This window comes from Mastomys coucha, unplaced genomic scaffold, assembly GCF_008632895.1.
Source record: "Mastomys coucha isolate ucsf_1 unplaced genomic scaffold, UCSF_Mcou_1 pScaffold9, whole genome shotgun sequence".
NCBI classification, from domain to species: Eukaryota; Metazoa; Chordata; class Mammalia; order Rodentia; family Muridae; genus Mastomys; species Mastomys coucha.
The window spans coordinates 42,399,409-42,427,000 of record NW_022196915.1 but is presented as its reverse complement, the minus strand read 5'-3'; the positions used below and the strand labels follow the sequence as shown (position 1 = coordinate 42,427,000).

At 49.3% G+C, this 27,592-nt stretch overlaps 3 protein-coding genes across 4 annotated transcripts; 2 read left to right on the top strand and 1 right to left on the bottom strand.

Annotated features, from left to right (window-relative positions):
- Positions 1 to 3,257: 3,257 nt before the first annotated feature.
- On the top strand, positions 3,258 to 6,287 carry Sdr39u1 (short chain dehydrogenase/reductase family 39U member 1). The gene is made up of 6 exons (XM_031361411.1): positions 3,258 to 3,371; positions 3,664 to 3,770; positions 3,856 to 3,938; positions 4,275 to 4,396; positions 5,175 to 5,318; positions 5,570 to 6,287. Exons 1-6 carry the CDS (start codon positions 3,356 to 3,358, stop codon positions 5,980 to 5,982), a joined length of 885 nt encoding a protein of 294 aa, XP_031217271.1. The 5' UTR covers positions 3,258 to 3,355; the 3' UTR covers positions 5,983 to 6,287.
- Khnyn (KH and NYN domain containing) lies at positions 4,798 to 19,622 on the bottom strand. Of its 2 annotated transcripts, none has more exons than XR_004116096.1 (8): positions 19,416 to 19,622; positions 18,567 to 18,784; positions 16,925 to 18,066; positions 16,663 to 16,793; positions 16,490 to 16,586; positions 9,749 to 9,916; positions 9,521 to 9,622; positions 4,798 to 8,876 (listed from the first exon to the last, which is right to left on the bottom strand). XR_004116096.1 is itself a non-coding variant. In XM_031361410.1 (8 exons), the coding sequence occupies exons 2-8, from the start codon at positions 18,765 to 18,767 to the stop codon at positions 8,627 to 8,629; spliced, it is 2,031 nt and encodes a 676-aa protein (XP_031217270.1). In that variant the 5' UTR covers positions 18,768 to 18,784; positions 19,416 to 19,620; the 3' UTR covers positions 4,798 to 8,626. The 2 variants fall into 2 exon arrangements, 1 of the variants encoding a protein (XP_031217270.1); XM_031361410.1 differs by having other exon boundaries at positions 9,809 to 9,916; positions 19,416 to 19,620.
- Positions 19,623 to 20,407: 785 nt separating this feature from the next.
- Positions 20,408 to 21,611, top strand: Cbln3 (cerebellin 3 precursor). Its single transcript, XM_031362172.1, has 3 exons — positions 20,408 to 20,683; positions 21,002 to 21,121; positions 21,414 to 21,611. Exons 1-3 carry the CDS (start codon positions 20,408 to 20,410, stop codon positions 21,609 to 21,611), a joined length of 594 nt encoding a protein of 197 aa, XP_031218032.1.
- The last annotated feature ends 5,981 nt before the right edge of the window (positions 21,612 to 27,592 follow it).

The following is a 27,592-nucleotide window of genomic DNA, read 5'->3' as shown; positions in this document are numbered from 1 at the left end:
AACTTTTGACCCAAAATTTACCCTGTCTACAAGAAATGTAGGGATTGGGGATGGAGCAGAGATGGAGGGAACAGCCAATCAATAACTGGCCCAACTTGAGACACACCCCATGGGCAAGCACCAATCCCTGACACTTAAGGATAGTGTCTTAGCATATATTATCTTATGCTTGCAGACAGGAGTCTAGCATGGCTGTCCTCTGAGAGGTTCCACCCAACAACTGACTCAGACAGATGCAGACACCCACAGCCAAACAGTGGATGGAACTTGGGGACTTTTATGGAAGAATAGGAGGAAGGATTGCAGGCCCCTAAGGGGATAGGAACTCCACAGGAAGACCAACAGAATCAATTAACCTGGACTCTTGGGCCTCTCAGAGACTTAACCACCAACCAAAGAACATACACAGGCTGGACCTAGGACTCCCCGTACATATGTAGCAGATATGCAGTTTAGTCTTCATGTGGGTCCCGCATAACTGGAGTGGGGGCTATCCTAAAAGCCTGTACATAGAATATGTTCTTCTAGCTGGGCTGCCTTGTCTGGCCTCAGTGAGAAAGGATGTGGCTACCCTCACAGAGACTTGATGTGCTAGGGTAGGGGGATACCCAGGGGACCCTCACATGGTCAAAGAAGTGGAGTGGGCTCGGGGAGGGATTGTGGGAAGAGGTGATCACAAGGCGGGCAATGAGAGGGATGTAACGTGAATAAGATAATAATAGTAATAATAATAATAACAACAACAATAATAATAATAATAATAATAATAGAATTACTGCTAAAATGCATTTAGCAGGAAGATTTTATATGGCAGGGTTTTATAAGGAAATACACAGATGAATCTAAAAGAAGACTCAAAAGCTGAAATTTGGTCAAGCAACATCTTTAGCAGAGGCTCTGGTCAAGCCATACTTTTTTTCTCTAGAGAATTCCTTTAGTTTTCTAAATAACTTGGCAGTGCCTTTATGCAGGGGTGGAGGGTGTTTATGTTTTATCTGTCTTAGTTATCTGCAGTACTTGCAGGCTTTCTTAGAACATATTACACGTGACACAGAGGTTTTGTCCCGTGTTATTCAATGATCATTCAACTTTCAGTGTGCAAGTACAGAAAAACTCAAAATCAAGACGCCTGTTATGAAACTGTACAGGAATTTAGACAAGAGTAACTGGAATGAGGGCTGTAATTAGTAGATACAGAAACAGATCTGTGAGATATTTAGTACATGAAATCAACTGCATTTCAGGCAACCAGAGATCTAGAGGCACTGAAAAGATGGTTAGATAGTTAAGAACACTTGATACTCCCAGAGGATCTGGGCTGGAGTGCCAGCATCCACATAGCAGCTCACAACCATCTGTAATTCCAGGTCCCAGAATCCCACACCCTCTTCTGGCCTCAGAGAGCACCAGGCAGCCACATGGTACAGAGACATACATGCTGGCAAAAGAACCATACACATTTTTAAAAGCAAAAATGTTTATCTTCTATCTTCTTTATTTTTTAAGAAGATTTATGTGAGTACACTGTAGATGTCTTCAGACACAACAGAAGAGGGCATCAGATAGTTATGAGCCACCATGTGATCAGTGCTCTTAACCACTGAATCATCTCGCCAGCTCTTATATATATATATTTTTTTTAAATGAGAGGTCTAGAGAGGTTTTTATGGGAGTCGGGAGCTCAGAGATCCTGAATTGCATTGATTTGGAGGTTCTATGAAAAATTAGTGACTGAATTCACAACATAGATGGTGATGACAGGGTCCTGTGTTGTGGGCAGCCAGGATGATGGCGGCTGGAAACAGAGACCTGACATGGCTCAGCAGGTAGACTGCTTGCTGCAGACATCAGGGGGACCTGAATTCTGAGCTCTACCACCTATGTGGAAAAGTGTGTATATATAAAGCTGGTGCCTGAAATCTCAGCCAGCACAGCAGAAGCCTGGGGCTCGCTGGCCAGCCAGTTAGCCAATTGTGAGCTCCAGGTTCAGTGAGACCTCGTCCCAAAAATTAAGGTAGAGGGTGACAGAGAAATACTATTTCCACGTATGCGCTAACCAGCATTCACAGGGGTAAAGATGAGGTCCAGAAAAAGAAGGGGGAGGGGCAAGCGAGACAGGGAGCATAGAGTGTGCCAAGGGGTTCCTAGGAGCCAGCCAGGAACAATTATCTACAGGTTAAGAATTTAAAGGAGCCGGGTGATGATGCGCACACCTTTAATCCCAGCACTTGGGAGGCAGAGGCAGGTGGATTTCTGAGTTCGAGGCCAGCCTGGTCTACAGAGTAAGTTCCAGGTCAGTCAAGGCTACACAGAGAAACCTTGTCAAGAAAAAAAAAAAAAAAAAAAGAATTTAAAGGAAGCACAACAAGCAACGAACTTGGTTCTTAAAGTCCCAGAAGACAGTGTGGTTTCCACTGAAGCCAAAAATGCAGCGTTTCTTGTTTGATCCTGTTCAGACTGGGATCAAGGGACTGAGGCACATATTTTACATTTTTACTTATTTACAAAGCAGACTTGGCCTCCAGATTCTCCCAGCATCCCTCAGTCCCTACCTGGCATACCTTGCCCCCAACCTTGAAGTTTCCAGTCCAGGAGCTGGGCTGCTCTTCCCCTGGAGGTTCTTCTCTATACAATTCAGACATTTTGCTCTCTTCCCTCGCCTCTCTTCTCCCCGCCCCTTCTCTCTGCGTGCACACCCTTTCTCTCTTTCTCCTCTCCTCCACTCCTCCATGGTGAGTCCTCGAGGCCAGTGAACTCCCAATAAACCTGCCTTTAATGTAACCTAATCTGGTTTAAATTGGCTCTACCTATCATTTCTAAAAGAAAGGAAGAAAGGACAGTGATTTTGGCAGGGCGATCAATCAAAATGATCTACAACTGGGCATTAGACTTGGTGAAATAGGTGTTCCCGCAGAGCCCTGAAATGGATGAACTGGAAAGCAGAGGGTGGAACGCACGCTTGTGAGCGCCTTAGCTGCGGAAGCAAGGACAAGAGAAGAACTGGAGAAGAAACTCCGGCACCCTCGAGTCTTGGCAGGAGAAGGCAGAACAGTGAGAAAAGACGAAGAAGAATAATTCCACAGTGCGCCTCACCCCCACCCCCCAATACTGAACGCGCGCCCAGCGCTTTGCGGTCTTAAGCTGTTCTTTAGGAGCGGATCCTTTCTGCACTTCTTCCTCCATCTCCTCTGCGTCATCCCAGAAAAACTGACGGGTCCTTCGCGATCACTATAACTCCTTCCGGGTCGGGGAAGGGTAGGGCACACCTAGTGTCGAGAGTCGCGTGAAGTGAGGCGCGTAGTCGCGTCCGGTATTTAAATCTCGCGCAGGCGTGCTAGCTCTGCTCCCTGTCGCTATGCGGGTGCTTGTAGGTGAGGGAGAGCTGAGAGTCGCGGGCCGGCTGAGGCTGCAGCCGAGAGCTGAGAAAACAGGCCCACACAGTGCAGTCTCCTAAGCAGGCAACCTAGCCTTGGTTTCCTAGCCCCAAAAGCTGAATCTGTGAGACCCCGTGACCTTTGTCACCTCTGCATAGCGTGGGTGGGAGGGGCGGGAGTGGTGGGAGGGTGGAGAGGCCTGATGTCAGATGGGACCGCACCCAGAGGGGCCGCCAGCAGACTATCTGCCTCCACCCCTCTGAGTAATCAGTTTGGGCTCTCCCATCAGGTGGCGGGACGGGATTCATTGGGACAGCCCTAAGCCAGCTGCTGAAAGCCAGGGGCCACGAAATTAAATTGGTCTCCAGACAGCCTGGCCCGGACCGAATCACGTGGGTAGGTCCCGCTTCTGGAAGGTGGGTGGGAAGGGCTATTTGCGCGGGAAGGACAGTACCAGCAGGCACTGTATTTTCTCCCACAGAGTGAGCTCAGTTGGTCGGGGCTGCCCCCCTGCGATGTTGTCATCAACCTGGCTGGAGAGAACATCCTCAACCCTCTGCGGAGGTCAGCAGGGCCATAAAGCAGATAGATCACCCGCACAGCGGGGGAGAGGGTCGACGCCTGTGAACTGGGCGTGGTAGAAATACACTTCGCATGTGCCCCTTAAGCATTTGGAGCCTGTATATAGCAGTGTCCAATAAAGCCCAGTGTTGTAGATAAAGACATACATACGGTCCATGCCTATTGGGGGAGGGAGTCCTATCTTGTTAGCCACCCTGCGGTATGCATTAAGACAGACTTAGGACAACTGGCTGACTGGGAGGAGAGTCGGATGAGTTGGGAGGATACGGTTTAGGTGCGTGTCTGTACTTCTGACCTTTTCTTTCGTCTTCTCTGCAGATGGAATGAAACCTTCCAAAAAGAGGTTCTTACCAGCCGATTGGATACCACCCACTTGCTAGCTAAAGCCATCACCCAAGCTGTGCACCCACCTCAGGCTTGGATACTAGTCACAGGTGTAGGTATGCCCCCCCCCCCCAATCACCAGCCTCTTACATTAACGGAGCCAGGGAGAACAGAACAAGCAGTTGAGGCCCTTAGGACTGGCACCCAAAACCTAGGTCCTTTCCAGTGCAGCTGCCTAGGCCTGCAGCCATCCAGGTTTCTCCCGGCCCAGATCTGTATTGTCACCATGTGGTCTTTATGAGTGTGGAAATTGGGGTGGGGGTTGTACTTGGCTAGAGAGCCTTTATTGGAAGCCCTCAGAGAAAGAGGAGTGGTTTGGGTCCTGGTGCTGAAGACATCTCCCTACTCCCAAGCCCCTAGCTTTTTGCCCTGCAGTTCTTTATGAAGAGCTCCCTTTGTTGTGTCTCCTTCGAGACAACACAATTGCAAACAATTAAAATATGGGTAGTAGCCACTGTACTATTTTATACATATTATTTAATCCTTGAAACAACTTTATGAGGTAGGTACAGTTACTCCCATACTGAAGAGGCAGATTTTTCATACAGAGAAGTAACTTGGCAAAAAGTCACAGATGTCAAAAAATGGTGTTCAAGCAGCTTAGCACCTATGTTTCTGTCTCTACCCACTACAAGCTAGCGGCCTCTGGACACAGTCTGACAGCCAAAAGCTAGACTTCCAGGCATGAACACACGGAGAAGCTCAAGGGGGAAACAGTTAAGGTTCTTCTGTGGAAACCCAAAGGCCAAGGAGACCGAGGCTAAGGAGCCTTTCCCTACAAAGGGCCCGGCAGGCCAGGGACCGCTGGAGCAAATGGTTGCTCTTCCATGACAGCTTACTACCAGCCAAGCCTGACTGAGGAGTATGATGAAGACAGCCCAGGAGGGGATTTTGACTTTTTCTCCAACCTGGTAACCAAATGGGAAGCAGCAGCCAAGCTTCCTGGAGAGTCTACACGCCAGGTCGTGGTACGTTCAGGTGAGGACAAAGGGCCTGGGAACCAGGCAGAGTGGCAGATTTCTGGGCTGAGGAGGGCTGAGCTTGCAGTGAGGGGACACCATCACTTTAGCTAGCATACAGAGGGAAGGTCCCCAAAAGACCCACAGCCCTCAACTCTGTCCACTCCACGTGTATATGGGAAGGCCTCGAAGAAGGGAGAAGAGAAAATAGAGTAGTGCAGATTTTCAAGGCTAAGCAACCTTCCTGTACCACCTCTCTGTCTGCTTTAGGGGTTGTGCTAGGCCGTGGGGGTGGTGCAATCAGCCACATGCTTCTGCCCTTCCGCCTGGGCCTAGGAGGGCCCATTGGTTCAGGCCACCAGTTCTTCCCCTGGATACACATTGGTGACCTGGCAGGAATTCTGAGCCATGCCCTTGAAGCAAACCACGTCCAAGGAGTCCTGAATGGTGTGGCTCCAGCATCTACAACTACCAATGCTGAGTTTGCCAGGGCCTTGGGTGCTGCCCTGGGCCGCCCGGCCTTCATACCTGTCCCCAGCACTGTAGTTCAAGCAGTCTTTGGACGAGAGCGTGCCATCATGCTGTTGGAAGGCCAGAAAGTGGTCCCCCGGCGGACACTGGCCAGTGGCTACCAGTATTCCTTCCCAGAGTTGGGGGCTGCCTTGAAGGATGTTGTAGCCTGAGTAGAGAAGGAGCCCAAGGCAGGAGCTGGGACCTGTTCCTGCATTCTGAGAAGTGGGTCAGGTGATCTCTGTACTTGAGATCAGAAGCCATCTGGGTCTTACACTCTGTCCCCCTCACTTTCTTCCCATGTTCTGTTGATCCATCCCTATCTGAGAAACTCCAGTCTCAAGGATGTAATCCCATTCTAACCTTAACCTTTTCAACTTCTTGTGCCTTCTGTGTCATGTTGTTGCCCTGGTTCTCCTATATGGTATGTAGACAAAGTTCTACAATTATGGCAATAAAGATAGATTATGTCACTAGATTTCTGGCTCCAGCTGTGTCTTTGGCTTATATTCTTCTAGAATTATCTTAAGAACTATTACCCTACATGGCTTTTCTTCCTAAGCTGGGTTCTGAACATTTTATTATACAACCTTCTTATCCTTTCCTTTCTTTTCTTTGTTGTTTTTGTTTTTGTTTTGCTTTGTTTTTCAAAACAAGGTTTCTCTATAGCTCTGGCTGTCCTGGAACTCTGTAGACCAGGCTGGCCTCCAACTCAGAAATCCACCTGTCTCTGCCTCCCAAGTGCTGGGATTAAAGGTGTGCACCACCACCCGGCCATCCTTTCCTTTCTTATTTCTTGGTCTCTCTTCCCAAATGAGCTGGTGAAACATGAGGTTATGACAGAGATTAAAGACACTATACATAATGATCTATCTCCAGTGAGTTCTGGCGTCACCCTGATCACCTGTTCAGAGGGTGCCAGCAAATGTGGAGAAAAGTCCCTGTAGGCTAAGCCTTCAGCATTTACCAAACAGCCATGAATTCATATAGTAAACACATACAGGTCCCAGCCCATCATACTGCAGTAAGACAAAGTCAGTGTCCCCCTATAAGCTTTTTCCGTCATCTCAGGAACATTCAGCCTTCCAGAGCCCTTGGCATAAAAGGGAAGATAAGCCCAGCCTTCTGGAGATCCACCATCATGGCAAGTGAAAAGAGAAAGACACCAATCATAAGCTTAAAAAGCAGGTCTACCAGCACCCAGTCCACACCGTTCTTTTCTTTTCCCCTTGTCATTTCCCTGATTAACTTGTCCCCAACACTTAATCAATCTGGTGTGAAATGAAAATCGTCCAACGAAACAAAGACACTGGGACGCAGAGAGCCACACAGTCAACTCCGTGTCACTTGGAATAAGTCAGAGCCAGAAAAGCGTCTAATTCAGGGACTCGCTACATGAATCCAGGGCCACCTGCCTTACCTTTTTATACCTCTGACTCTGGCCTCTAAGAAGTTGACTAGTTCTGAATTACTCCTGGGGAGGTAAAAATAACAGAAAAGCATGCTAGACTACACTAGAGAAAAAAACTGATTAACACATCCAAGTAAGGAACGTGCCACCTTGCAGATAGTACATTCCCCAGCACAGACAGAGTTCAAACAGATACAGAACAATGACTTGTGGGAGTTAGAATGTAAACAGTTTGTCATGATAGGTCAGTGGAGTTGGTCTGTAACCAATCGGGATCTCAATCATACTTCAGCTTCTACTTCGAATACACACAATGCAGCAGTGTGCCTTGTTAAGTGAAACCTGTCTTCCATAAAGAAAATACTAGATAGATCCCACTGTCACTGCCAATCATGATGTTATGGGTTTGGTGAATAGGCTCAACACCAGAAAGAGGATTTAACCAGGGCCTTGTCAATCTGTAAACACACACTTGAAATGCAACTGAGCAGCTGCCATTTATAGGAGCCCTGAGAGTATTTAAGTAATGCAACCATCAACCCTAACTTGACTATCTTGTTAACATGAGTTTTGAAGGTTGCTGGAAAGGGATGCAGCCATTACAGGGCATGTTCTACTGAAAACCCAGGGTTAAAATCGAGGGAGTGGACAGTGGACATCTCTGAACGTGAAGTTTTGGCTAGAGAGCCTATGCAGCCAGCCACAGGCAGACACACCTGAGCCATGATTCGTGTACAGGTCCTCACAGAAGCCTTCTTCTCTGTTCTCATTTCCCTCAACGGTTATCTTTATGCCTGATGTATAGACATAAGTAAAGGCCAAGCAACTCTGTCCAGGTCACAGGCAAGCACAACTGAGACTAGAAGCCTGCCTGCCTCTGCCTTCTGGTTCTCAGCTGGCCCACTGCAACAGCCCACATAGCACTGTGACCCTTCGGGAGCCAGCACTCCTCTGGACACACCAGGGTACAGCTTAGCTATCCTACCACTCAGAGGAGCAGCCAGAGGATGCTTGCTTTCTCAGCTTAGCCTTTTTGTCACCTCCCGCCTACCCTAGCCTCCAACCAAGGAAGTGGTAGTGAAGCCATAGCCTTGGTCTCCAGAAACAGCCTCTACACCCTACAGAAACCCTCTGTAAAGACAAAGTTGAGGAGTTGAGTCTAACCAAAACCTCCTAAGAGTGGTCCTCCCTCAGGCTGAGTCACTTTAAGGACCTGTCCTCAAACTACCCCAGGCAAGAGTATTCCCACACTCAAATTCTCTTCTCTGGTGCTTTCTCTGGCCAAAGCACCATCTTAGAGTGAGTCCAGGTCATGGTCTGAGTGGCAGAGGGACCGACCGTAAGAGAAGGGGAGGGGCTGGGGAGGCTGACTCTAATAAGGTAGCAGCTATGCAGGGCAGAAAGGCTCAGAAGTTGAGACTCAGCAGGGCCTCAGAAAGTTGGTTAATATCCCGGCAGTATGGTTCCCGCTGCAGGATGAAGTCCACCTTGTGGTCCTGACCCCAAAACACTTCGAGCAGCTGGCGCCGGAGCCGCTCTGTCTCCCGGGTCTTCCGAATGCCACCATTGCCCCTCTCCACTTCCTTCCCCTGCTGCTGATTACCGTGTTCTGTGGAACCTTTGGAGGGCTGCTGAGACTTAGAAGAGCCCTGTTTCCTGGAGAAAAAGCAGAATAAAAACTGATAAGCACAGCTGGGTGTTGGTGGCGCATGCCTTTAGTCCCAGCACTTGGGAGGCAGAGGCAGGTGGATTTCTGAGTTCGAGGCCAGCCTGGTCTACAGAGTGAGTTCCAGGACAGCCAGGGCTACACAGAGAAACCCTGTCTTGAAAAAAAACAAAAAAACAAAAAAAACTGATAAGCACTCTGGAGGGAAAACTGGGCCTCCAGGAACCTCAGCCAAGCAGACCTATTTCCAGCTATAGGAAATAAATTTTTGAAGTTTCCTAAGCAGACCACTAAGTGGTATCAACCGCCTAGGAAGACAGAGTCCTAATGAGAGGTCCTTATTTAATCATTTGTTAATGAGCAAAGGAGGGTGTGGGGTATGACTGGCTATCACTACATGCAACTACCCCCCAAATACCTCCCATCAAACACACTAACCAGAAGAGAAAATAAAAGGTCCTCTGCTTGGTATAAAGGTCTGTGTCCTGACTCCCTGCGGAGATTTTAAAGGCCAGGCCAGCAAACTCAAGACTACTGCAGGATTAAGCTGGCCCAAGCTTCGACACTCCATGCAAGCCTCCAATTGTTCAGAGAGGAGCAGACCTACAGGCTGCCTGCAGAGGTAGGAGCATACCTGACTGGCTTCTTCAGGAACTCATCCAGGGTGGGGCCGTTTCGCCCCAGTGGGTCATCTGGGACCATGAAGAGATTCCCCACAAAGGTGAAGGGCAGCAGGCTAGAGGAGAAAAGAGGACGTCACAGAGATGACCTTGCCAACGCCCAGGCGTCTGGGACCGGCACCACCAGGAGCTACTGGCTATCATCCTCTGAGGCACTTCAAGCCCTTCCCCAGGATTCTCACCCAGTGGCCAGAGCAGAGCTGGTTTAGAGAAAGGTCTGAGCCGGTGCCCTATTCTCTCACCGCTCTCTGATGATCGCCATCCACTTGTCAGACTCCTCAGCCAGATCCCGGAACTGGTCATTGGAGACAATGATCCCATCAGTCTCTTCAGCCAGCTTCACCATGAACCTGTCTCAAAACACAGACACCACTCTTGAGAGTCTCCAAGGATCTGACCCCACAGTAAGCTATCAGTGCCGGTGACCCACTTCTGGTGGTGGAGGGAAGTCAGCCTCCCAACTCATTTACTTCACTGAAGAAGGCTAAGCAGGGCTTCTTGGGAATTGAGCCCACACCCTCATGCATGCTAGGCAAGTGCTTTACCACTGAGATAGAAGGTAGGTAGGCACACAGATGATAGACAGATAGATAGATGATGAATAGATACACAAATAGATATAGATAGATGATAGATAGGTAGATAGATGCACAGATACATAGATGATATAGATGATAGATACAAAGATAGATAATAGACAGATAAGTAGATGACCGATAGACAAATAGATAATAGACAGATCATAGATACAGATACATGATAGATATAGATAAATAGATGATTGACAGATACATACATAGATGATAGATAGATAATAGGCAGACAGACAGATAGATGATAGATAGATGACCGACATGATAGATACATGGATACAGGTTAGATATAGGTAGACAGACAGATAGATGATAGATAAGATACATAGATGCATAGATGATAGACAAACAGACAGACAAGATAGAGCCCCGTTTCCTGGAGAAAAAGCAGAAAAAAGCAAAGAGAAAACTGGGCCTCCAGGAACCTCAGCCAAACAGACCTATTTCCAGCTATAGGAAATAAATTGTTGGCCGGACAGTGGTGGCGCACGCCTTTAATCCCAGCACTTGGGAGGCAGAGGCAGGAGGATTTCTGAGTTCAAGGCCAGCCTGGTCTACAAAGTGAGTTCCGGGACAGCCAGGGCTATAGAGAGGAACCCTGTCTCAAAAAACCAAAAAAAAAGAAAAAAAGAAAGAAAATTTTCAAGTTTCTTAAGCAGGCCACTGAATGGCAGTAGCAACTGCCTAGGAAGACAGAATCCTAACAGGAGGTCTTTATTTAATCATTTGTTAATGAGTAAAGGAGGGTGTGATAGAGAGATAGAGACCAAAAGGTTGGGGCAGAGCAGGGAAATAGGCAGGATATGGTGGTGCACATCTTTAATCCCAGCACTCAAGAGGCAGAGACAGGTGAATCTGTGAGTTCTAAGCCAGCCTGGCCTACATAGTTCCAGGACAGCCAGGGCTACATAGAGAGAACCTGTCTCAAAAACAAACAAAAAAATCAAAGAAAGAATCTTGCTAAGTTACTCTAGCCTTGAATTTGCCCTGTAGCCCAAGCAGGCTTTGAACTCTCAGTCGTCCTGCCTCGGCCTCCCAAGTGGCTAAGATCACAGGCTGTGCCTTCGTAGTCAGCTTCTCACCTCAGCATCGACCAGCTACACATGACTCACTAGACACAGACCAAAGTTCGTGAAGAAACCGTCACTGAACACTAAGAACCAGTAACAGCGAGCTCTAACGCCCTCCCACCCCACCCTCCTGTCACTCACAAACCTGCATTTATCCCCTGCAAAGCTTCCACTGCAAACTCCACACACTGCCTTCCTTCCCAGGTTCACAATTACCTTAATAATTCAGACATTAAAACTAAGACTACTGCCAGCCTTCTACCAATTCATCTGCCTTACCTAACTACCCACCATCCTCCAGTCTCACCTGCTCTTCCCTCACACAGAGCTCTTCCACACCTGCCCTTCAGCCCAACCCAGCCCAAGTGAAAGATCTTGACTAAAGGCCACATGTCCAGGCCTGGCAACTATGGACCTCCATGTCACCCTTCCAGTCTTCTCTCTCTCAGGATTCCCTCAGGTGCCCTCAACCCCAGCTAAGATCAACGATCAGATTACTGTCTTAACACATGCTCTGCTCTCTGACTTCAGTTTCTCAAACTATTCCCTCCATCTCTGAATGCATCCCAAGCCCTTCAGTACAAGGCATCTAAGGAGCTTCCTTTCTGGAAATACGGCTTGCCTGGTAGAGTGTCCGCCTGACATGCACAAGGCCCTAGGTTCAGTCTCCAGCCCCACATAAACTGGGCATGGTAACATACACCAGCAACTGCAGCATTCAGAAGGTGGAGCCAGGGGAATCAGGTCATGATGGTCATCCTGTTACTCACTGAGCCAGAGGCCAGCCTAGGCTATTAGGAGACTTTATCTCAAAAAATAAATAGAAAAATAAAAATTCAAAACGTTTTGTTATTGTTTCTAATGGTTTGGTTTTTGGATTTTTTTTGATTTTTGGTTTTGGTTTTTTGGGTTGTTTTGAGGTATGGTGCTTTGTCTTTCTGAATGTATGCCTACAGATCAGAAGAGGGCATCAGATTGTGAACTGCCATGTGAGTGCTGGGAATTGAACTCAGAACCTCTAGACGATCAGCCAGTGCACCTAGCCACTGAACCATCTCTTCAACCCCTAAATTTTAAGTTTTTAAAAGACACCTGAGGCCCACCTTAGTAATCCTCTCATTTTGTTCTATTTTGTTTTATTTCAAGATAGGAGGTCACATAGCCCAGGTCTGCCTTCAACTCACTGGATAGCTAAAGCTAACATCAAACTCCTCATCTTCCTGCCTCTGCCTCTACCTCCCAAGTACTGGCATTAAAGATATTGGTCACCATACCCAGGTCCCATTTTGTTTGTTTTTGTTTTTCTTTTTTTCTTTTTTTTTTTGGGGGGGGGTTTTTTCGAGACAGGGTTTCTCTGTATAGCCCTGGCTGTCCTGGAACTCACTCTGGAGACCAGGCTGGCCTCGAACTCAGAAATCCGCCTGCCTCTGCCTCCCAAGTGCTGGGATTAAAGGCGTGCGCCACCACCGCCCGGCCCCAGGTCCCATTTTAATAACTGCATCCACAGTACCATTCACAAGGTGGTGGATAGACTTTAGACATTTAAAATCAAAGAGATCCAGCCCATCCCACATCCTTCTCAATGAACAACCCTTCCTTCCTGTAAAACGCAGTCACGATAGGGCTCCCTTCCCCCAGCCCCTGAAGGGCTTGATTTACAGAGGATCCTGGACCAACTCTCACCCCAGAGTTCTTTCTCCAAGTCATGCACCTAGTTAGAAGTGGGTGCTCAGTATCTGAAAGGTATTGTGGTACAGAGAAGACCAGGAACAAAGGCACTTTCTAGTTAAGCAGGTTATTGCTCTCCTAGGAGGAGACATCCCGCTCTGCAGCACTCATTCGCTAGGCCCTGCTGTGCTCTACTGCACTGATTTTCCATAGTGAAGAAAAATTCCAAGTTTATATCATGTACCCACCAGGTTCTACGCAACTACACACTAAAACTGATTCAGTCTCCAGTACCACTTTTGTCACAATGCTCATGTGGACAAGTTACTGTCTTAGATAACTGAAACCTAGGCCTAAAACAAAATAGCAGCACTTCAGAGGCAGAAGCAGGAAGATTGACACAAGCTCAAAGCCAACCTGGCCTACACAGATGAATTACCAGTCCAGCCCAGGACTTCACAGTGAGATCCTGTCCAAAAAACGCCCAGTGCAGCAAGAGTATCCCTGGTTGGGTTTTGGGGTTTTGGGGTTTTTTTGTTTTTGTTTTTCAACTTGACACAATATAGTTATTTAGAAAGAGGACCCTCAGTTGAGAAAACTGACTCGTCAGGTTCTTTGTTAATTGATAACGGAAGGACCAGCCCATGGCAGGCAGGGCCACCTCTAGGTAGGTGGCCCTGGGTGGCATAAAAAAGCCAATTGATAGGCTGGAGAGATGGCTCAGTGGTTAAGAGCCCTGACTGCTCTTCCAGAGGTCCTGAGTTCAATTCCCAGCAACCACAAGGTGGCTTACAACCATCTGTAATGGGATCCGATGCCTTCTTCTGGTGTGTCTGCAGACAGCGACAGTGTACTCATATAAATAAAATAAATAAACCTTTAAAAAGAAGAAGGAAGAGGAGGAGGAAGAAGAGGAGGAGGAGGAAGAGGAGGAGGAGTGCAGTCTCTGCACCAATCCCTACCTCCAGGTTCCTGCCCTGACCTCCCATCAGAGGTGACCATTACCTGAAAGTTTAAGAGGAAATAAAACCCTCCCTCCCCAAGCTTCTTAGGATCATGGCACGTACCACATCAGTAGAAACCTAACTAGGACATAAAGAAAATGAAGTACCATTTGTAAAATACTATTTACTTCTCAGAAGTAAAAGCTAAATATCTGGAAAGATAAGACATATAATCACTCTGCTGGTTGGCTTTTAACTGTCAACTTAATACAATCTGGAATCACTTGAGAAGCATTCACAAAGAAGGACTGTCTAGATCAGGTGGTCTGTGAGAGTGTTGTTAATTAAAGTAGAAAGATCCATCCATTGTGAGTGGCACCATTCCCTAGGCAGCAGATTCTGGAACGTATGAGGAAGCAACCTGAGCACTATCATGTATGCATTCATTGCTCTCGGTTCCTGATTATGGATGTGATGTGACCGACCTCCCTTAAGGTCCTGTTACAGTGATTTCCCAGCTATAATGGACCATAACCTGAACCTGACAGTAACCTGAAACTGGGGAGCTAAAATTATCCTTCTTAAAGCTGCTTTTTTTTAAAGAGTTATTAATTTTATGCATATGAGTAGACTGTAGCTGTCTTCAGATACAGCAGAAGAGGGCATCAGATCCCACTACAGATGGTTGCCAGCCACCATGTGGTTGCTGGGAATTAAACTCAGAACCTCTGGAAGAACAATCAGTGCTCTTAGCCACTGAGCCATCTCTCCAGCACTTAAAAGTTGCTTTTTTAATTTGTGTGTGTGTGTGTGTGTGTGTGTGTGTGTGTGTTTGTGTGGGTGTGTGTGTACGTGTACACACGTGACACAAAGAGAATGTGGAGATCAGGGACCAACTTGCAGAAGTCAGTTCACTCCTTCAACCATTTGGGCCCAAGGATCCAACTCGGGTTGTATATGTCTGCACACACACATCGAGGGCTCACAAAGTCCAGAGTAGGGTGTTAGATACATTGGAGCTGTGAGTGCTAGGAAACAAACTGTTCCCTAAAAGAGCAACAAGCACTTTTAACCTCTGAACAATTGCTCCAGCCCTTTAAGTTGCTTCTTTCAGAGTATTTTATCACCATTATAGGAAAATAAAAATAAAGATAATCACTGTGATTTAGAAACTAAGTTTTAAAAACTGAATGACTGTCCTAAGGAATAAGTATTTATAGCTGTTCGAAGATTGTAAATAGGGCCGGAAAGATGGCTCAAAAGTTAAGAGCACTCGCTGTGCATGCAAAAGACCTGGTTCCCAGCAGCCACAGCAGTCAGCTCACAATGGCCTACAACTCCAGCTCCAGAAGATCCGACACCCTTTTCAGGACACTGTGGGCACCAGGCATGCACACAGTGCACACCCATGCATGCACGCAAAACACTTCTACACATAAAATAAAACGTAATGTTTACAAAGATTTAAAAATAGCTAATTAGCTTTAAAATGCATATATTTCTACACCATGTGTGCACAAATGTGGCAGAAGTAAACCCTATGTTTTCTGTTTTGCCTACATGGTAACCTTAAATTCTAATTTTCTATTGCCAAGGGAGTTAACCACTTAGCTTCTGTCTCTATCTACCTCTGTAAATAGAGATAATATTTTATGTATCACTTTTTGCTTTATTTCTTTATTAAAAACAAGGTCTCACCTTGTTGGCCAGGCTAGCCTGGAAAATACTTTGTAGCTCATGCTGGCCTCAGATTAATGGGGACTATCCTGCTTCAGTCTCTGGTGTGCTGGGAGGACTGACAGGAGCGACTACCATACCCAGCTTCATGCAACACTTAACTGGGCCCATGCAATGTTAAGAGGGAATGTCACTAGACTCCTGCTCAGCACCAGGAATGAGGCAAGCACATACCTTAGCTTCTTTTGGGATTCACAAGTAGGGTAAATGAATGGAGAAGGATCCTGAGACAAAGAGGTTGATTTGATTCACTAAGAGGCAGGGCCGAGGTCGTGGAGAAAGCAGATCCCTAAGGAAACCCAGAGCTCTGATTCCAACATTCCCTTCCATCCCGAGTCTGGTGGCCTCTCACCATACCTTTCCAGATACTCCTAGCATTCAAAAGACTGTGTTTCTGCATTCTATTGGATTTTTTTGTTTTGGTTTGTTTTGGTTTTCTGAGACAGGGTTTCTCTGTGTAGCCCTGGTTGTCCTGGAACTCACTCTGTAGACTAGGCTGGCTTCGAACTCAGAAATCCGCCTGCCTCTGCCTCCCAAGTGCTGGGATTAAAGGCATGCACCACCACTGCCCAACACATTCTATTGATTTTAAAGGTTTGCCCTCCCTTTCCCAAAATGTTCAATTTCTCTACACTTTGAAATTCTGTCAGCTATTTATGCCACCAGCTTTTGCAGACCTCGATTGCACAGTATTTTCTAGACAATAAAGCACTTTACATAAACACAAGGTGAATAATGAGCAGGCAAATGATCGCTGTCTACAGTCTCTCACCTGCAGAGCTGAGCTACCTCCCCCATCATTTATCCCACGGAAACGAACTCCACTACTGTGTCAGGAGCGTCTCTGTCCTACTCCAAATCCCACTAGACTCCTTAGATATCAGACTTGGGGCCAGGAGAGGAACAATTACCTGTCATCATAAGAAGAAATCCTCTTGCCGTCCATGACTCGGGAGGGTGTCAGGGAAAGCAGACTCAGGGAATACAGCTTCTGCAGGAAGTGGCTCTCTGTAGAACAAGGTAGGACAGGGTTCTCAAGGTGGACCCAGCCTCCCCGGGACACAGATGACCAGACCCAACTTACCTCTGACCTTGGAATCCTTACTGAAGCGCCATTGAGGCACAAAGACGGTTATGTCACGGTGGCCACGATCCCAGAAGTACTGCACAGCAAGAGCAATGCCCCGACTGGAAAAGTAGTGCTGGAGGCCGTGCCTGTAACGGAAGGCATCCATGCTCAGGACCCAGGAGGGCTGCAGTATCAGCCCCTCAGCAGCTGTCTCCAAAACACACAAAGAGGCCTGTCCATCCTCCCTCCTCAGAACCCAGTCCCGCCAGCTACTTACACCATGGCCACGTTGCTGCCATCAATGACAATATGACGGAGATCTGGCTGGCCAGGCACATTGGCAAGGCACAGGGTGAAAGGATCCTGTAAGGCTTCCTGGAAACGCTGTGTGCCCGTCACCAAGTTGCCCCCACGAGTGCCTCGCTTCCAGGGAGACCCTCGGCCTCGAGCCCCAGCTTGCTGCTTGTCTCCCCTGTCTCCCCGATCTCGATCTCGATCTCGGTCTCCACAGGGCCACGGGGGTTCCGGCGCGGGTGGAGGGCTAGGCACTCTCGGAGGTGAGGCGCTCCCATTGTGGAGCCGCTGGAGGAGAGAGGCTCCCCGGGTTGGAGCTGCCCTCTGACAAGGCACGTGGGCACCGGAAGGATCACCCTGCGCACTGAACCCTCCTCTTTGCTGAGGAACCTCCTGTTTCGCCGAGGCCTTTCCTTTCCAGGGTGCCACCTCCTCAGCTCCACCACCTGCTGCTAGCTGTGACCTGTAAGTCATTCCTGTCTCCCAGACCTCTTCCCCAGACACCTCCTTCCGGCCTGAACCCATGTCCCTGACACCATCGTGTTTCCTTCCCTCCTGCTCCACAGTATGACTTTGTCCTCTTACTGCACGAGACTTTCCCGACCCTGCCACTCCGGTGCCCAGGGATTCCCTGCCTTCATTCAAGGGAGCCCTGACTCCCTGGAACTGAGCACCCAACAGGCCTGGGCTCCCCACCTCACGAGAGGGCCGTGTCTGTGGACCCTGCCCTCTGGATGCCTCCTGCACCAGGCTTAGGAGCTCCTCCTGCACGGCCAGGGGCAGCTGCAGCAGGGCCTCTGTGTAGGCGTCCTCCCTAGTCTGCAGCAGCGCAGAGAAGTCTCTCAGCACTCCGCCATTGTCAGGGCCTCCGGGATAAGACTGAAGCTGGAGGTCCCAGCTCAGCCGCTGCACTAACTCCTCCACCCGGCTCTGGGCCATCACGAACGCCTCGGTTAGGCCACTGATCATCAGAGAGCCAGGAACCAGAGGCACCAGGTGGGCAGATGTGCTCCAGGCCAAGCAGTCAAGGAAGAAGCCTTGGGCTCCCAGAAAGATGCAGTGCAGTCTGGGTGGGTAGTGGATTTCACTCTGTAGTTCTGGGCTGCAGAGCCCCTTCAGGTATTCCTAGATGGGAAGGTCAGAGAGGAAACTTCTAGAAGCCATCCCTTTCAGGTTCTCTGTTCTCTGTGAGCTCCAAGCGATTATGTCATCCAAGCAGACACTTACTATTCACACTGTAGACATATGGAAATGTAAGAACAGACCAGAGGGCTGTCAAGTGATGGAGCCTATTGGCCTTGGGTGCAAAGGGGGAAAAATGTGGCCAGCCCCCTCTCAGCCCCAGGGAATTCCTTGGCCAGGCCCACATGTACAGCGGGGATTACCCTACTATCCCAGAGAGCATGAAGTGATTTGTTTCTAAATGCCTGAAGAACCTAGGCGGCAAAGCAGAAGTGAAACCAAAATTCTAAATAAAAAGAACGGCTGAGTTCCTCAAAGCTCGGGACCAAGGTAGCCAATAAGAGAGCCAAGAGGCATTTCCCAGCCCCTCCTCCGATTCGGCCTCGGGGAGGGGCAGCGTACTAAAAGGCTTTGTAGCAGTCCTAAAAGGAAGAGGAGTTCACCTTGGCTCTGCAGACGTTCTCCTTGGGGCCCTCAAGCTGCAACCAGATATGAGGGTTCTCTGGGCAGTCTTTGGAGAGGACGCTCATTCCCACGCTGAAGATACGCTCCAAGCGAGCCTGCTGCTCCCGAACCTTGCCCTCTGCCTCGGCAGACACCGCAAAGCGGTCGGGAGTCGGGGAGGCAAACCCCCAAATAGACATGGCTTCTACCTGGAGTCCTGGAAAGGCAGAGGCAATCTCAAAGTCTCTTGTCTCCCTTCAACCCAAATCCTAATCACAAGGCATACATCCAACAATCAACAGGTCGCACCTAGTTACAGAACTGGTAAACAACCCCAGGAGGTAGCAAGTCCACCTCGCGGATGGAGAGTATAAAAAAAAATATCTGTACACAGGCCTTTCCCTGAGAGTAAGTCCTTCATAAACCAGGCTATGTGGGATGGGCGACTGGCCAGAGGAAACTGATGACCACCGCCCAGAGAAGGGAAGGGTGAGCCGGCCTCCAGCTCATTCTGAGGGTCACAAGAAGTGGGTGGATGAGGAAAGAGTCACAGAGCAGAGAGGTCTCGGATTTTTTGAGTACAGGAAGGCCTCTTGGGAAATGAATACGCGCCAGCCGCTCTAACAGTGTAGTCCTGGGGTAGGGGGGTTGCCCCTGTCCGCCCTATTCCTTCACTAGCCACTCCCACCTCCCCGTCACCCCCTTCCCTGTGCCAAGCACCCCACCCGGGGCCCGGGGCACAGCCAGCCCGCCCTCCCACAGCCTGCGGCGGCCGCCCACAACCCGACCACCCTCCACCCTCCCGCCGCGGCCTTCAGCTCCGGAGCGCCGGGAAGGGGCGCGCCTACCGCCAAAGCCGTGAGGTCCGCTCGCTCTTCTAGGTGCCCGCGGCGGGTGGAGGGGCCAGCGCTTCTCCCGCGCCCCAGGAGCCTGGGGCTGGGAGCTCGAATCTGGGAGGGCCCTCTCGGATCCTTCACCCAACCTAGACTTCTCTCGTCAACAACGCGTTGTGGCTTTGGAGTCACTTTCCGGCCCGGGGCGGAGTCAGCACGGCTCCTCCCCCGCCAGGGCTGCACTGGCCAGGGCTCAGGGAAGGGCTGCGCGCCTCCTCCAGGGCTCCTCCTGCTGTCCTGCTGCCGAGCGACCCGCCCTCCACATCCCCTGCGGGGCCTACCAGGTCACCGACACTCACCCCACCCCCAACGCCTCCCGCCAACTCTCACGTTCGCCTCCCGTTCCTGGCGTCCTTGCGAGTTCTGCACAGTTGATGGTTCCAAGAGGGGAAGTGACTGGTCCAGAGTCACAAGAGAATCCTACCCTTAACACAAGCACTTTCACCAAGTAAATAGATTGGGGTCGGGGGTGGAGGGCGAAGAGATGAGGACACACCTTGTAACAATAAGAAAGACCCCAGGGAGAAAGACTGTGAATAATTCTGAAAAGAAGAAGATGAGGAAGGAATTGAAGAAACTTCGTTTCACACATGAATGTATGTGTGTGTGTGTGTGTGTGTGTGCTTGTACGTGTGCGTGTGTGTACACTCACCCTTGTGTGGCTAGAGCCCTCGTGTCCTCTCTCCATTCCTCTTCTCCCTCCCAGGACCCAACTGCTGTCACTCCATGCTCTGCCAAGGAGGAGGGATCCGCAGTGACAGCAGTAGTAAGGCCAGGCAGAACTGTGGGACGCAAAACGATACAGGGAGGGGAGTGCTGGGGCTGAGTGCCAGACACACAGAGGACAGAAGAGCAGGGCAAGAGCACTGAAGCCTTGAAGCAGAGGAGGGAGAGCAAAGGGGACAGAAGACAGAGAAATCTGTGGGTTACAGAGGCACCTAACAAGGATGGGGACCAAATGGCACAGCCTCAAGCTGCCCTTGGCACTAGTGCTTCTGATCCTGGAGGCTGGGTGGGCTCAAGAAGGGACAGAGCCTGTCCTGCTGGAGGGGGAGTGCCTGGTGGTCTGTGAGCCAGGCCGACCTACTGCAGGAGGACCTGGGGGAGCAGCCCTGGGAGAGGCACCCCCAGGACGAGTGGCGTTTGCTGCAGTCCGAAGCCACCACCATGAACCAGCAGGAGAAACCGGCAACGGTACCAGTGGTGCCATCTACTTCGACCAGGTAATCCCTCTGCCCCTGTCCAGAAGACATGCAAGGACCTGGACTCTACTGTCCAAGCCACTTTGCATCCCTCGGACTCCAAGAAAACCATTCCCTGTATCTCTTTGCTTCACCTTCTTCTAAGATGGCCACCGACTGTTTGCCTTCTTTCGTTCATACACACAGCCATCACCGTAGCCCTTTCTCATAGTTTTTGAATCTACAGATTCCTGTCACACCCGTTTGCCACCCCTTTGCTCCTCACTCATTGCACAAATGCCAACCCCAGTCATGTCCTGGGCACCCAGAATCCCTCTCAATACAATCTGCTTCCCACAGGTGCTGGTGAACGAGGGTGGTGGCTTTGATCGGACCTCGGGCTGCTTCGTGGCCCCTGTCCGTGGAGTCTACAGCTTCCGGTTCCATGTGGTAAAGGTGTACAACCGCCAAACTGTCCAGGTGACCTGAGTACCAGCTCACCTCTGGGGGAAGGGAGGGTCATAATGGACCGCAGCACATCCTCGGTAGCCCTTCTATTGACCTGAACCCCGGGGACCAGGAGCAAGGGAGGGAAGGTCCTGGCTAACAGGGTATGGCAGATGTACAGAGCCCAATACTGGCCACCCCTCAGTGCTCACTGGAGAGCCCACTGAGCCTCAAGTTCCCAAAAGAAAACTCTTGGGAGGATGGGGGGGGGCTGTTCGTGAGCTAAGGATTAGGACATAGATGCTAAATGGGCTCTCCTCCCCAGGTGAGTCTGATGCTGAACACATGGCCAGTCATCTCAGCCTTTGCAAACGACCCTGATGTGACCCGAGAGGCGGCCACAAGCTCTGTGCTGCTTCCCCTGGACCCTGGGGACCGTGTGTCCCTGCGCCTACGTCGGGGGAATCTTCTGGGTGGCTGGAAGTATTCAAGCTTCTCAGGCTTCCTCATCTTCCCCCTCTGAGGGCCCACACCTTTAAATGGCAGGTGTCTAGCACCTGACCCTCCGTCCTCTCCTGTCTCAGAGACAAGTGTCTTTGGAGTAAGAGAAAGGCCCCCTTCAGGCTGCCTGAGGCCCACCTTCTTGCATGAGATCATATTTAAACACCCAAGGCTAGGAGTAGAGAAGAGTGGAGCTACAGAATCTCTAGACTTCCTAGCCACTACCACTCCGGTCGCCCTCCAGGCCTCCTGCTGCCCCTCCTGCCTGAAGCTCCATGTTAAGGCAAGGTTTGCCAAGAGGGAAGCTTGCACTTCTTCACAGACTCCACTCCTCCTGTCCTTCACCCCAGCTTCCTGCTCAGCGCTATTTGGTGACAGGTGGCTCAGGTAAGCTTGACAAGGCTCCTACAGGGGCCCAGATGGACCAGCCTCACAGTACCTGCAGGCTCCATCCTGTGAGGAATGCCAGCAATGAGAGCTCTCAGCCAGCACCCCTGTGAACAGGGCTGACAGCTCAACCACAAAAAGCAGTGTGGGGAAGGCCACAGAGCATCCATATCTGGAGAGGCAGCGTGGGGCCGTGTGCCTACCCTGAACATGTCAACGTTCTGCTGGTAAACTGGGACAGTCGGAAGGCAGGAATCCTGCTGTCCATCTGTGCCAGGTCCCAATGGACTCTGGCCCTCATCTCCTGACCAGAGGCTTGGGTGAGTGTGTGTGGGTGTGTGGGTGAGTGGGTGAGGGGTGTGTGTGTGTGTGTGTGTGTGTGTGTGTGTGTGTGTGTGTGTTTGCTCTAGCTAACAGGGGAAGCTAGAACAAGTATACAGAGCTGGAGGCAGAGTCAAAGGTCACACATGAGTCATCATAACCACCTGTCCTCTTCCTCGGCCACCTCCTAGAGCTGCCCCACCTTGGAAATCTGAATTTCAGTCACTCCCACTCTTGATCTACATGTATTTCCTCCAGCTGTCTCCCAGCTAATTTCCCTGTACCTGTAGCCTGTCGCCACCCCACCCCCCATCGTTCTTCCTCTAGATCTGCATGGTCTTAGGTCTTCCTCTCCTCCTTAGGTCTCCTGTTACTTGGGAGTCCATGACTCACCCCCGCCCCACTACTCTCCCACCAACATCAGAAGCTCTCTTTGACCCCGTTGTCCCAGTGGTCCAGCATGAATGGACCTGCCTAGAACAACCGGGGAGCTGCTGTTGTTAAGACAGTGCTCATCCTGTTGTTAGTGAGGGTGCAGTGTGGGACAGGGACTTCAAGACTGAAGCACATGTGGCAAGCTGAAGAGAAAATAAATCCAAAACTGAGCACAACGGTCCAAGGTTTTAGAAAGCTATAATATGTAGTACTCATGCTAAATAAATACCAGAACAAGTCTGTGGTTTTAAAATAAAAATCTAGGTGTTCATTCAGGAGACAGAGGCAGGTGAATTTCTGTGAGTTTCAGACAAGCCATAGTAAAACCCTGTTGGAAAGAGAGAGAGAAAGAGAGAGAGAGAAAGAGAGAGAGAGAGAGAGAGAGAGAGAGCAAAGAAAGAAATAAGGATGGAGGTGTAGCTCATAGGCAGAAGCTAATATGCATGAAGCACCAGGTTTGAACCCAGGCACTGGGGTAGGCGGGTGGGGAGTAGACAAAAGGGTGGGGGGCGCTTTCCTTCAGCATTTGTCCTTACTTTGTGATCAGGAAGAATAGTTTAAACAAGATAATACTTCTGCCTCACATAGAAGAATCTACAGCTGGGGAGTTCAAGACAAACAGCCACTCATAATCACAAAAGCCCAGTCTCCCCTCTTGGCATGCCTCTTGGCATGCCACCTCATGGCCTAAGACAGCTTCTTGCATGTCAGCCATTACATCGCAGCAGGGCTGGAAAGAGGGAAGGAAAGGGCACAGCTCCTTTCTTCAAAGATTTTCTGAATGACACACACATTTCTGATGACATATCATTGCCAGAATGGAGTCACACTTGGCCACACCAAGCCAGGGCAGGCTAGGAAACAATCTTATCTTTTTGTCGTATTTTCCTTTCGAGTGCACCCATGATATGTGTGTATCTGTGTGTGTGTGTGTGTGTGTGTGTGAGAGAGAGAGAGAGAGAGAGAGATATGGGGGGAGTCAGAGGACAACTTTGGGTGTTGTACCCCACCACCCGCTACATTTGAGACAGGAACTCTAACTTTTCACTGCATACACCAGGCTATCTCGTCTGGAAGCTTCTGGAACTCTGCCTTCTCCTAGAGCACAAGATTACAGATGCATGGACTATGGCCGACTGGAATAGGAACTCAGGCCAACAGTCAGGCACAGCAAATATTCTAACAACTGGACCACCTCCAAAGCCCATAGACTTTATTCCAGGCAGTCTCATCCAGCCAAAAGTCAGGAGTCTTACAGTAAGGAAGAAGAGTAATCGTACATTGGAAGTTTTTCGGAATACCATAGCCTAGCTCAGCCTGTTAGCACCAGGAGGTATAAGGTGTGCCTTATGTATTGCAGCTTCTGTATGCCAGCAGTCTGGGAAGGCATGACTATTCTCTGAGAAGGTTTCACAGCGTTGAACCTAAGGTGGAAGGTGGTAGCGAAGAGGGATGAAGCCATTTCCAAATTCATTTAGCGTTCGGCTCCTTGGAGCTGTAGTGCAGATCTCCAGGAGCCTCTGTTTTCCAGCTAAAAGTTTCAGACACAGCCCCACCCTTCGACTCTCTCCAGCCTATGCCTGCCACATCTTTCTTTCTCTCTTTCTCTCCTTCTTTCTTTCCTTCTTTCTTTCTTTCCTTCTTTCTTTCTCTCTTTCTTGTTTTGTTTTGTTTTTTCGAGACAGGGTTTCTCTGTGTAACTCACTCTGTAGACCAGGCTGGCCTCAAACTCAGAAATCTGCCTGCCTCTGCCTCCCAAGTGCTGGGATTAAAGGCGTGCATCACTGCCTGGCCTACAACATCTTTCTGATGTCCGTGGGAAAAGTTCTTGGAGGTTGAGGATTCGATGCTTAGACTGGACCCACCCAGAATATACAGAACAATCATTCTATCTTAAGATCCAGCAGTGTATTTGCAAAGTTCCCATGCCATGTAACAGCATATTGAGAAATCTTGGTGGTTAGGGTATATATAGACTCTGAAATATCTGCATAGCACAGACTTAAAATCTCAAGATGTTTTGAGAAAAACATTTGGCACAATTTACCCACCGAATGGGAAGATATGAGTCTGAGATACCCAAGATAAAGAAGATCAACATAGGTTTTTGGTTTTGTCTTGGTTTTGTTTTGGTTTTTGGTTGTTTGTTTATTTTTATTTTATGGTGTTTTGCATGTGCACAAATACATGCAGTTCCCTCAGGAGCCAGAGGAGGGCATCAGATTCCTTGACACTGAGTTACAACCAGCAGTGAGCCACCTTGTGAGTGCTGAGAGAGTAAGCTGGATCCTCTGTAGAAGAGCAGCCAGAGCTCTTAACCACTACTCCATCTCTCCAGCTTGCTCCTCGACTCACACACACACTGGTTTCACTCATTTTAGAAGGTAAACCAGTTCCTACCCAACAAGAATCCATTGGTTGATAGTCCAAGACTTCCTTGCCATAAAGAAAATAAATGCCCCTCTTTCTTTTGACCCAGAAACAGGTGGGTTACTTGTCTTTAGGCCACATAGCCATGTGGCCCTCTTTTTTACATTTGAAGACCAAATCCAAAACTTTGGTCTGAGTGAGATAGTATCCATTTCATAACTTACAAACTCATTTTTATGATAGTGGGAGTGGAGGTTTAAAAATTGGACAACCCAGCTGGTGGTGATATCACACACCTTTGATTCCAGCCCTCAGGAGGCAGAGGCAGGTGGTTCTCTGTGAGTTTGAGGCCTGCCTGGTCTACAGAGTAAGTTCCAGGACAGCCAGGGCTATGCAGAGAAACCCTGTCTTGACAAAAAATAAAACAAAATAAAACTGGGCAATCCAGCCTAGTGTGATGATACACACCTGTAAACTTGGTACTTAAGAGGCAGAAGCAGGAAGATCTGGAATTGAAGGCTAGCCTGGGCTACATAAACTGTCACACATGCACACACAAAATTTATATAATGCTATAGTGATGCATTTGCTTTATCAAAATGCTCAAAGCTTTTAAAAGCACTGACCTATTAGACTTGCAATTCCGTTAAAATATTCAGGAGAATTTAATTGAATTTGTAATCAGTGTTTAAGTGATTTGACTTGTAAAATTTGTTGTAAAAATTGTTGCTTTGTTGACTATGTGCTTTTGTGTTCCATTTTGCTTAAGTAGGTTTCTATTAAATACTGGGGAAAGTCTCGAAGGCAGTGCGTAGTCCTTTCTAGGGGACCAAAGCTCCTTAGACTTCGAGAGCCTAAAACATAGAATCCACTTGTCAACTTTAACTCCGCCCTCCTCCTGGCACCTAATTTACACATAGGAAACGGGTCACCTAGTGCAGACTGGGACTGGAGCCCCTCCCCACACCGCTCCCACACTGGCTTTTCTCCCCTCTCCCCACCGCTCCCACAGGGCCTTTCACCTCTCCCCAATCCCACGCCCACACCGCTCCCACACTGGCTTTTCGCTTTTCGCTCCTCCTCCCACGGCTCCCACACTGGCCTTTCTCCCCATCTCTGCCTCTTCTGCTGCTCCCTGGAGGCTGAACTTCCCCCTCTCTGAGCACGCTCCTTGCTTATGGCTCTTCTCTACTCCTTCCCTAAAGCAGTTAGATTTAAGAGTTTGCCTCTCTTAAATGTAAATGAGAAATGGACAGGTAAGGAGGTAGCAGAAGCTACAGGTAGCTATCTTCAGCTCTCAAAACCGCCGAACCCCTCAGCATCAACTCCTCTTTAGGCCTAGATGTCATGATATAAACCTCTGTGACCAGATGCTGCCTGGGAAATCCTTGGTGAAGTCTGGCTCTGTTGCTCCGCCCACACTGCTCTGGTCAATCACCCACTCCCCAGTGGTCACTGCTGCCCAGGCTGTCCCTACAGTCAGATTCTGCTGCCCAGGCTGTCGCCACGGTCAGATCCTGTTGCCTGTGTCCTAACAATGTGCTGCTGGAGTATTCTCTGGGCTTTCTGAGTATCTTTCTGCCCATGTCCCAAACCCTTTCTGAGCTTGTCTGCCACTCTTTGTTCATTTCCTTTGTTTTGAGGCAGGGTCTTAACAGGCTGGTCTCAAGCTCCACAATCCTCCCACGCCTAGCTCACCCTTAAATGTGAGTTTCTCTCAGGTCCTGAACTTCTTTGGTCTTAACATACTCTCAATAGCACCTGTGTCCATCCACACGATGAAACTCTCCCCATGTTTACACCTTCTCAACAGTAACCCTTCTGAACAGTCCCCCACATACCACTTCTGCTCAACCTGCTGAGATGTGAATCACAGGCTCCACTCACAAGTCCCTGTTCACTTTGTAATTTGAGCTTTCCTAACCAGAAACTAGTGTATCCCTGGCTGTCCTGGAACTCACTCTGTAGAACAGGCTGGCCTCCAACTCAGAAATCTGCCTGCCTCTGCCTCCCAAGTGCTGGGATTAAAGGTGTGCGCCACCACCGCCCTGCGAGAAACTAGCTTTTCTCCCGAGGACTCCCCCTCACCCACCACAGCCGCTGGTTCTGCTCATTGCTTTGCAACTACCCAGCTAGCAACTAACAATCCTTTAGCTAGATTTCTAGACAAGTTCCATAACCTTTCCCTGGCCTCCAGTTCTCCTCAACCCCCAGTACGTTCTCTCTACTCCAGAATTGCCTTAGTGTTCCATCTAAGAGACCATCATACATAAAGCTTTAAAAGCTCCCCGTGGGTGTTGGAACAGAATGCATGACCCTTATGTTGTGTGAGATGTCTCACAATCCAGCTGTTGGAATGGAAGTCTCCCTAGCTTCATCGCTCATCACATGAAGACACAAGAAATCGCACCATTCAGCTGACACTCCTTAGAAAATATAAGATTGAAGTCAAAACTTCCTGGGATCAAGAGGATTGTTCTTGGACTCACC

Excerpts from the sequence above, each read along its gene's own strand:
- Sdr39u1 (XM_031361411.1), top strand. Across the intron at positions 3,939-4,274 it reads ATCCTCAACCCTCTGCGGAG|ATGGAATGAAACCTTCCAAA; the intron begins GTCAGCAGGGCC and ends TCTTCTCTGCAG. Across the intron at positions 5,319-5,569 it reads CCAGGTCGTGGTACGTTCAG|GGGTTGTGCTAGGCCGTGGG; the intron begins GTGAGGACAAAG and ends TGTCTGCTTTAG.
- Khnyn (XM_031361410.1), bottom strand. The coding sequence starts at position 18,767 with ATGTCTATTTGGGGGTTTGCCTCCCCGACTCCCGACCGCTTTGCGGTG. Across the intron at positions 18,067-18,566 it reads AGAACGTCTGCAGAGCCAAG|GAATACCTGAAGGGGCTCTG; the intron begins GTGAACTCCTCT and ends CTTCCCATCTAG. Across the intron at positions 16,794-16,924 it reads GGCAGCAACGTGGCCATGGT|GCACGGCCTCCAGCACTACT; the intron begins GTAAGTAGCTGG and ends CTTCCGTTACAG.
- Cbln3 (XM_031362172.1), top strand. The coding sequence starts at position 20,408 with ATGGGGACCAAATGGCACAGCCTCAAGCTGCCCTTGGCACTAGTGCTT. Across the intron at positions 20,684-21,001 it reads GTGCCATCTACTTCGACCAG|GTGCTGGTGAACGAGGGTGG; the intron begins GTAATCCCTCTG and ends TGCTTCCCACAG. Across the intron at positions 21,122-21,413 it reads ACAACCGCCAAACTGTCCAG|GTGAGTCTGATGCTGAACAC; the intron begins GTGACCTGAGTA and ends TCTCCTCCCCAG.